Source organism: Belonocnema kinseyi, chromosome 8 (genome assembly GCF_010883055.1).
Source record: "Belonocnema kinseyi isolate 2016_QV_RU_SX_M_011 chromosome 8, B_treatae_v1, whole genome shotgun sequence".
Classification (NCBI taxonomy): domain Eukaryota; kingdom Metazoa; phylum Arthropoda; class Insecta; order Hymenoptera; family Cynipidae; genus Belonocnema; species Belonocnema kinseyi.
In genome coordinates this window covers 82401346-82411382 of record NC_046664.1, presented here as the reverse complement: position 1 = coordinate 82411382, position 10037 = coordinate 82401346, and the positions used below count along the sequence as shown (strand labels likewise).

The 10037-nt window shown below is 36.9% G+C and overlaps 2 protein-coding genes across 2 annotated transcripts in view; one reads left to right on the top strand and one right to left on the bottom strand.

The window, feature by feature from the left end:
- Positions 1 to 735: 735 nt before the first annotated feature.
- Positions 736 to 1317, bottom strand: LOC117178577 (DNA-binding protein HEXBP-like). The gene has a single exon (XM_033370005.1). It carries the CDS (start codon positions 1315 to 1317, stop codon positions 736 to 738), a length of 582 nt encoding a protein of 193 aa, XP_033225896.1.
- Positions 1318 to 6306: 4989 nt separating this feature from the next.
- Positions 6307 to 10037, top strand: part of LOC117178576 — a 7591-nt gene continuing 3860 nt past the window's right edge. Inside the window, exons 1-2 of the mRNA XM_033370004.1 lie at positions 6307 to 6312; positions 8287 to 8701. Coding sequence (XP_033225895.1) covers positions 6307 to 6312; positions 8287 to 8701 — 421 coding nt within the window. The remainder of the gene's footprint in view (positions 6313 to 8286; positions 8702 to 10037) is intronic.

The window sequence follows — 10037 nt, the reverse complement described above, 5'->3', positions numbered from 1 at the left end:
TCTCAAACTCTGATCGTCCGGTGTTTTCTTTGCTTTTCGAGGTGCTGGAATTTGGATATCGCATTCTTCTAACTCGACTGGAGGGATTGTCAAGGCAACATCGCGCGTGGTGGAATTTATACAAAATATTATGGCATGTCCATCGATTTTGGAGACTAACGATTCACCTATTAAAATTCCTCGACCAGCATCGATACGTGGGAGATAGCCTTCAGCGATACTCGGATTTTTGACGGGCAGTGAGATTAATTGCCGAGTTCTTGCAGCTAAATGGGCCGTCTTCCCTCTACAAAACGGGATCGTACCGATGTCGGATGTCATTTTACCATTTTTAATGTGTAGAACGGCATCTTGATCAGTGAGAAATGGCATGCCTAGAAGACCGCCTTGTATTATAGGGAAATTATTAGGGCCGACTTGGAATATAACTTCGGCTTCGTTTATTTTTAATTTATCTTCGCGCAGTGTTTTCAGTGTGTCGGGGCCAATTCCGAATATTTTGCATTTATTTTCGCGATCGATTTGTATATTTGTATTAACTTCCTTCTTTTTTTATTAAATTCAATTCCGCGCCTGTATCGACAAGAAATTCTACTTTTCCCCTTTTAAAATTATCGGCCTTGAATTTTACAATAGGAGAGTGTTTTTTTGTGGACGGGTTAATTATAAACACGGTACCTTTTAGTGGCGCTTTTTTATCCTCAACTTCGACTCTGCGCCGGCCAATCGAGTTTTTTATTCGTTTAAATGACTGGCTACAAAATTAAAAGACTCATTTCTGCGCTTGCAATTCGCATTGTTGTGTCCGGTAATTTTGCAACGGTCGCAAAATTGGGTCGATGGAAGAGGGTCGCGACTAGGACACTGATTCGAATAATGTCCCGTTTTACCGCACCTATAACAAGTGATAACTTCTGGGATTTTCTTTCGAGTGCATTCGCGGGCTAGATGCCCCTCTTTATCGCAGACGTAGCAGACTTGATTTCCCGCGCGAGGATTGTCTCGTTTATTGCAATCCCTGGCACAGTGTCCAGGTTTATTGCATTTAAAGCATGTAACCGGGGTCAGATTTCTCCGATCGTGACTTCGATCATCGCCGCGATCTCGACCACGACTATCCTGCTTTCCTTCCCACTGTGATTTAAGGGAACGGACTTGTGACCTGCCGCTATAAGGGCTTGGGTACGGAGCAAATTTATTTCCATGAGGGCCTGCGTTTCCGCTCTGAGTTTGCCGGGCATCACGACGAAGGATTTCCTGGTACCCTACCTCCCACTCACCTGCTTGAGCTGCATTTATAGCATCTTGCAAGGTCATTGGGTTTTTAAATCAAACTTTTAGTTCGATATCTGGAAGCAGGCCTCTCATGAAATTCTCTAGGCCTGCTGAACGGGCAGCGCACACCATGCCGTAGGCAACTTCTTCCGCGTATTGATTTTCAATAGCGTCAACTAATTCTTTTAAAGTCTTGCTGACCCGGACTCCGTACTGAAGGACGGTCTCTTCTGGTGCCTGGGTCACGGTGCTTAGCATGGCTTGTAATTGACCCAAATTTTGGTGGGGAGAGAACGCGAGTTTTATACTCGACAAGAGATCTTACAAGGAGTGAATTTCTCTGTCTTGGAGGTACGCGTCCGCACTTTCGGTGATTCTCGACCGGATCAACCGTAATAAAAGTGGCCTTTCTGCTGGTTGCACCGAGTCTCTCGCGAAAAGACAGTCGCGGACAAATTTAATCGCTGGAATATTGTGTCCGTCATATTCCTTGGGAATAAACTCGAGCGCGGCTTTGAATGTGAGAAAATTTACACATACATCGGTAGGGGCAACACTACGCGTTATAATAGGTATCTGAGACATTTCACCTTGTCTTCTGCAATTACTGGGGTTTCGGTTTGGGAGTTGCACGTTTAAAGGGCCGCGTGGTATAACCGCTAGACTTGCACGAGTGTAGTCATGCTCGTTTCCATTGAGAGTTTCAATTCTTCCTGTCGCTTCGTCCAAACTGCTATCGTTAGCATTGCCTAAATCGTTCGTTTCGGAATCTATAAGGACTTCGCTAACCACGTCACCTAGATCGTTCTCGGAGGTAAAATTGCCCATTTTTCTGTTGACAATTATTTAAACAATACGTTTGGACCCCAAAATAAAAATAAAACCCTACAAAATTGACTCTGGGAACCCTAGAAAAAGGGGAACTGACAACACATGCGACTTACCGTTAGATGTTCTGGACGACTGATTGGCTGTACATTTTTCGAAAAAACACAATACACAGAAATTTTGATTTTTACATAAACATTAGTTTTACCACGTTTCTCACGTCACTCGCAAGCCAATCTCTTCGGGTTCCAAACTTTCAAGTTTCTTGTAGTCCTTGTAAATGCGTCGCAGTCCCTTAAAATCCTTGAAGTTCCTTGGAGTCGCTTAAGCTCCTTGAAATCTTTGAAATCCCTTGAAGTGCATTGAAGTCCCTTGAAATCCTTGAAGTCCTTTGAAATCCTTGAAGTCCCTTGAAATCCTTGGAAGTCCCACGGTGCGCCTGCGGAAGTGTAGGAGAATGGTACGGGGTTCCAATCACTCCGCTTTAATCTTGTCTCAAAAAACCCCGCCAAAAATTAGGCCAAGATTGAGGCGTTCGGCAATTTATTGGAAATGGTAGCCTGTATTCTTGCGCGTTTTGTCCACAAGGGTCCACACGCGCACTTTGTTATTGTTCACTCGTGCACAGTGTTCGAAGCACAAAACATCAGAAGTGTCACTGTCGCCGAAGTTTTTTTTTTCTTTTTTTTTTAAATTCCCAACACAAAAAAAAACACAACGGGAGTCAGCAAATATCCCACCGCTGTCACCAAAAATGTTTCCTGTAATGCCCGGGGATTTATTCGCGCGCAAAATTCGAGAATGAAGTTCTCCCCAACGATGTCCGTCGGACTTCGCCGCCGAAAGGAATCGGAGTCCTTGCTGAAGAAACTAGAGTTCGCCTCGCGTTGTGCTGAAAGTCTTATAAAAGATTCTATATTTTAACTTTAGGATTAATATTAAATGAAAAGACTAAATTTCAATTATGCGAAATAAAAAATTGTAATTTTTATTCAGAGACTCGACTTTTCGACAAAAATGAGAAAAACGACCGTACGGTTAAGAGATCGAAGATCGAGTGGTGGTTCTCGCCCACGCAGGGGCTGCTGCGGATCCTCGCCCCTCCATGAAAAGGGGGTTGGGCATTGGGGTTGGGCCTCTTCTCCGTTTCGTGCTTTTGTTAACTTTAGCTTACTCCTAATTTTCCCTAAACTCCTGATACTTACAATTTATCTACTCGTCTTTTCTAAATTATTTTCTACACTTTAATATTGAAGATCTAGCTAATCCAAATAAAAGTCATTGAGTGCTCATTAAACTTATTTCTTTAGTTGCAGGATTTAGAAATTGGAATTTGAATGCAAATTAATTAATTCAAAGTGAATCGATGCCTTTTGTTACAAAATAGAAGAAATCAAATAATGACTTTACAATTTTAAGTGATTCTAGCCTAAACTCTTAATCCTTTGCAAATATCTAGCCGCTTATTTTTACGGTGATTTTAAATTTGATCTATAAAGGTTATCTACCTGAAACAATATAATAATAATGATAATAATAATAATAATAATAATAATAATAATGCCTAAGAAGTACCAATGAAATTGTCTACAATATTTTCATGGGCAGAAAATCAAATACGAATAAACTCTTAACTAGCCTACACCTTATCGAAATCTGGGTATAAATATTATAACTATAATTAAAAGTTCCGAGCTAAATGACATTATAAATATGTCGTCATGCAATGCGAATGTGAATGCTATCGTGAAATATTATTATCCTATCACAAGCCGCAGTGCGCCTTCCCCTTTCTGAGTCCTAGAGTCATTTCCTGTCTTCCAAAATCGAATAAAAAGGGACCTCCCAGCCGTTCCTACTAAGGTTTGACAAATTCAAGAATTACTGATCATAAGCATTTCTCACGCTTTCTCAAGAATTTGTAGATGAAAAACTGGCAGAGTCTAAACATAAAAAGGGGACTTTCGATCTGCGTTTGAATCCATTGCAAATGTCTTGCTTGGGATGGATTTTGGTTTTATGGCTTACACATGTTCGCCAGACTCGGCGGTATCTGGAAAAATTCTTGTGGACCGCACAGGATGTGCTTTGTTTCCCTGAACCCAATGTTTCGAGGGGTCAAGCTCATAAAATTCTGAAGGGTGGGCACTTAATTTTTAGAACGAAAGTTTGGAATTTATTTTTTTAGTTTTTGAAAGATTTTTCTGAATCTTGGAGAGAGAAGAACATAATCGTTGAGTAGAATATTATTCTAATTAATTGGAATTAGTGCGCGTAGCGCTGGTATACCACGATGAATACAGGTACTAAACCGGATTCATCACAAAAAAGCGCGTGCGCGGAAAATTGTTTGTTGTCATTTGTTACTGTCACGTGTGGTTTGGTGCTGTCACCGTATGAACTTATAACCTCAAAACGGTTTTTCGTGTGCCGGTTTCACTTCAATCAAAAGGATTTCTTGAAAACGCAAACTGATGTGATTATAAAATATTAAAAAAACTGTATATCACAGGTCAACTCTGCCTCAGAAAGAATAAAAATTCGTAGGTATGCACATCCTAACTTGTTTCGTAATTATCTGTTTCTACTTAAAATAAAAAAATAAAAGCAAAATTAAGTGAATGAGAAACGTAAAATAAGAAATTGAATGATAATTATCTTTAATTTCTTATTTTTCATTTCTTGTTTCCTTAATTTTGTCTTTATTCATCCTATTTTCTTAAATTATTTTACTAGTCAACACATCTAAGGAAGGAGCATGCACATATATAGCGATCAATCGATGCGTGCTTCTGTAGATCTCATGCCCATCGCAGATGGCGTTGAATTTCGCTATTTACTTCCCACGTAGTTGACCGAGTCTGGTGGTAGGAAAGGAGAAGCGTTGATTCGTATTATCGAGTTCGAACCTTGATTCGATTATCATTCCCAACAGTGATCCAAGAATACTTGCGCATGCTTGAACTGTGTGGCGCTCATTGGCTCTAGTTCGCATACGTATTTAAAAATCAAGTACAGACGCGTACCGTAGCCAATGAATATCACTCAAATCCAAGCAAGCGCAGGTCAAGATAGCTCCGTTTGGATCATTAACTTCAAGAAAACACGTGTAACATTCCATTACTGTCTAACTCACAATGAGTCACGGATGCCTTTGTCTCACGCGTATAGCTATGAAAGAACGAGCAATCGTGACCATTTTTTCAATAGTTTCCAACGCTGTCTAACTCACTGACACCTCGTGTCTCACGCATATAGCAATGAAATCGAGTATTGTGACAAACGAAATCGACAATATCATTTAGAGGTTTTATATTAAGGATTATTATTAAACTTGGAAGAAGAAATAAGGAAAAAAGTTTGAGGAGGAGTTAGGATAGGGAAGGAAAAGATATATACACTGGCAAACGCAGACGACATAGTGTTGGTGGCAGAGGATGAAGAAGAGATGGCGGGCCTAATTACAGGATTAGAGAAATACTTAGATGGAAAAAAGCTGAATTTAAATGTAGAAAACACAAAGATAATGAGGTTTAGAAACGGAGGGGGAAGGAAGAAACAATGGATGGGCAGATGGAAGGGAATGAAGTTAGAAGAAGTAAAAAAGTTTATATATTTGGGATATATCTTGCAAATGAATGGGAATCATAAAGCTCATGTAAGAGAAAGGATAAAAAAAGCAGGAGGTTTAATTAAACAGATATGGGGAATAAGAAAAAGAAGGTCAAACAAAATTGGAGAAGGAGAATGTGGTTATTTTATACGCTGGTATGGCTAGTATTAGTTCATGGAGCAGAGATATAGTGGGTGGAAAGAAAGGAAAGACATTGAGAGTTTTCAAGAAAGGTATATAAGGTGGACTCTAGGGGTGAACTGGAGGACGCCAGGATATATGGTGAGAGAAGTAGCAGAAAGGGATAAATTTGATGGAGGTAAAGGACAGGAGAGGAAGGACGATGAAATTAACGAGATGGGAAGAAGAAAGAAGGCAGTTTCTTGATGCTAAAAAAATAGAAGACGGGACTAAAGTAAACTTTGAAGAATTCGAAAAAAAGGAGAGGGAAAGACAATTATTAGAAAGGTGGGGGCACGATTTTTTTTGAGAAACGAGGTAAGGGAGGAGATTTATTGAGAAAAAGAAGAGAACAGAAAGTGTAGCATATGTGAATGGGAGGAGGAAACATGGGATCATGTATGTGAAAGATGCAGGTGAGGAAAGGAAGAAAAGAAAGCTGAGAGTGAATGTGGTTAAGATTATAGGGGAGGATGGATTAGGAGAAGAAAGGACGAAGGAGTTGGAGGGTCTTAGAGGAGCGAATGAGAGAGAATGAAAGAAGGCATGTGAAAAAATGGCGAATTGGAGGTATAAAAAAAAGGTGAAGAAAAATGAAACGGAAGTCGCTTAAGAAGCTTGAATTGAGAATTTAACATTTAAATTTTTTTTGGAGAATTCATCTTTTTTCTTTGAAAATTCAACTATTTTCTACACCATTTTTTCAGTATAAATTAGCCTATTCCGTTTTTCAAAAATGTAATTTTTTGCTGAAAAATGAATTATTTGGTTAAAAAATTTTTTTTCTTTGTTTTATTAAAAATTCTATTTTTTGGTAGAAAATTCAATTACATAGGTGAAAAATGAATTATTTCGTTGAAAGCTATTTTATTTTCGTTAAAATTCGATCGATCTGGTTAAAAATTCATATCTTTAGTTGAAAACTTCACTATTTTGTTGAATATTCGTTTTTTTTCTTGAACATTAATTTTTTAACTGAAAATTGAACTATTTTATTTTTATTAAGAATTTATCATGCACAATTTTTGTGGAGAATTCATCTTTTTCTTTGAAAATTCAACCAGTTTTTAAAACATTTTTTCCGGATAAATTAGCATATTCCGTTTTTCAAAAATGGAATTTTTTGTTGAAAAATCAATTATTTGGTTACAAAATTTTGTTTCTTTGTTTTATTAAAAAATCTATTTTTTGGTAGAGAATTCAATTACATAGGTAAAAAATGAACTATTTTGTTGAACGCTATTTTATTTTCGTTAAAATTCGATCGTTCTGGTTAAAAATGCATACCTTTAGTTGAAAACTTCACTATTTTGTTGAATATTCGTTTTTTTTCTCTTGAACATTCATATTTTAATTGAAAATTGAATTATTTTATTTTTATTAAGAATTTATCATTTACAATTTTTTGGGAGAATTCATTTTTTTCTTTGAAAATTCAACCATTTTTTAAAACATTTTTTCCGGATAAATTAGCCTATGTCATTTTTCATAAATGTAATTTTTTGTTGAAAAATCAACTATTTGGTTAAAAATCTATTTTGTGTTGTTGTTAAAAATGTAATTTTTTGGTAGAAAATTCAATTGAATTGGTAAAAAATGAACAATTTCGTTAAAAGCTATTTTATTTTTGTTAAAACATGATCATTCTGGTTGAAAATTCATCTCTGGTGGAAAATTTCACCATTTTGTTAAATGTTCGTTTTTTTGTTATTTTTTAACTGAAAATTAAACTATTCCATTTTTATTGCGAATTTATCATTTACAATTTTTGTTGAGAATTCATATTTTTTCTTTAGAAATTCAACTCTTTTTAAGAACATTTTTTCAGTATAAATTTGCCTATTCTGTTTTTAAATAATGTAATTTTTTATTGAAAAGTCATGTATTTAAATGGGTGTACCACTTACCTGCCATTAGTCTGAACTCTATTTCTTTTTGGAGTGAACCGAGTTCGCGGGTCGCACTCTTTCAACCCTCGAACAACCCCCGAAGCTCGTTTAATTTGTTGAAGGCGCCATACAACCACCCGAGCCTCAAGAAATCCGTTTTACTTTTTTCTCCTACTAGCAGGTTGACTAGCTACTTTTAATTCGAGTACGAAAGAGAGGGATACAAACATGGGTTTACGGGAGGGAGAGAGTATTTTACTAAGCGTTAGATTCGTTAACCTTCAAGTTACAATAAATAAAAGAAGGTTACAATTAGGCTCCATTTATTGTGCCATATAATACTCTCTACAAAGAAACAAACTTAACCTAAAACAATCTCATGCCCAGTTTCACCGTGGAATATAAAACTAATGTGACATACTGACAGAAAATTCCCCTTGATCTTCCAACCCTCCAAAAATTCATATAAGAAATTATTCCTTTGGAATTCTTTGCTTTGAGCGGCTGGTATTGGCGCTGGTGCATCATGTTCACGGTGTCTGGTTAGTGGGTGTAGTACCCCCACCCTCTTTGGCCGGTGAATATGGTCGCCGTGGAAGTGTTAGCCAGTCGGTGCTGCCGCCCGTGGCTACACATGGAGAGTGCGTGTCACGAGTTCTTCCTCTTGATTTCCGTGAATGTCAGCACCCACTCTCGTCTGCCCTAGTGTTGACAAGCTGTCAGTTTTTCGTGTGTCAATCCTTCCGGATGGCTTTTTATTTTAAAGTGCTGGGATTGTTACCCAGGAATTCGTCACTGGACGTAGTGGTTCTTCCGTCTTCTTTGGTCAGTCTCGGTGCCGACCTTTTACATTTTTGGTGTTCGGCCTTTACTTATTCAAACCCCAGGAATTTGTCTGGGATAACCCAAATCACAGGTAATTGTTATCGTATTACAATAAAATTATTACTTAGTTTACCCTCTTAGTCTAGATTCGGATCCTGACTTGACGGATCGTTTATTAAATCTGTGTTTGTGGGTGGTTCGATTTTCGCCTTCGGACGTTAAGTATTTATGTGCGGTTAAGTACATTGCTGGCCATAATTATGATTCTGTTTTAGTAAAAAGTTAAATATATTTTAGTGAAACGGTCCAAAATGACATAGACGCAAACAGTTCCTGACTAGAATTCTTTGGATCTTTCATTCTGAATACGGCTCAAATAAAGCCTGCACGGAGAAAATTTGGTTAGGAAACTTTACCGACCTTTTAAGTATAATTAGGATATATGGATCAAAAGGAGAATGTTTGACATTATTATAATAATTTGTGTCTTGCAAAATGTTAAAGAATAAATAACAGTTTGGTAAACTTTAATAACGCAGATTAAATTTCTCAAATGTACAGTAAAGATTTTCAAAATTAATTATAAGCACGTGGTGTAATTATTAAAAAATATTCTGTCACACATTCAGGAAAATTGGATAAAGTTTAATGCTTGTTTAGTAATATTTGCAAATGTAAGGTCAAGCAAACTTTAAATTGTGGAATGACAATAATTCCCTCAAAATCGGTTATAGAATAATAAATTTCGGTTATTCTTTCTAGGTAAAAAATGTATTATTTACTTAAAAGTTTGGTAAAGTTTTAAGTAGATTCTAGAGAAAAATAAATTTTGGTTATGTTATAATCTTCTGCATATTTTTAGAAACTTTGTCCACTGTGGGCGAGATTTAATTTTTGCTACGTTAGACTTTATTCGATAGTTTGGTAAACCAGTCACGCAGTATCTTCCATCGCCTCTCTAATCTTTCAGGGTCGTATACAAGTACTGAGCACCTCGAAGATTATCACCAATTTTCTAATTTGGGAAAATGTGTTCAATTTTCAAACTACTTACAGTCCTTTTCGTCATTCAGTAATTACTAATGAATATTAGTTTGTAAAATTGCAAAATAAAATGAGATTTCATTAAAGTAGAAAATTAATAGTTTAATTATCATGAATCGAAGTTGACGACCCTGGCGTAACCTTTAGTGCTGCCATTTTAGTGGTTTTTGTCATGTTAGAGGTTTTCCTACTGAATTTTTTGGTTTTTCTTCGGTCAAGTGGGATGAAAAAATATTTTTCTACGTATTTAGTAGGAAAGCTGGGTTTTAATGATTTATGGGCATTATATATAATTAAAAATTTGTCATAAGGACAACCGCAGGATTTCGCCGGGAGCGGGTGCTAATCTGAAAAATTGCACCCGCTTCCAGCGAAATCGCGGT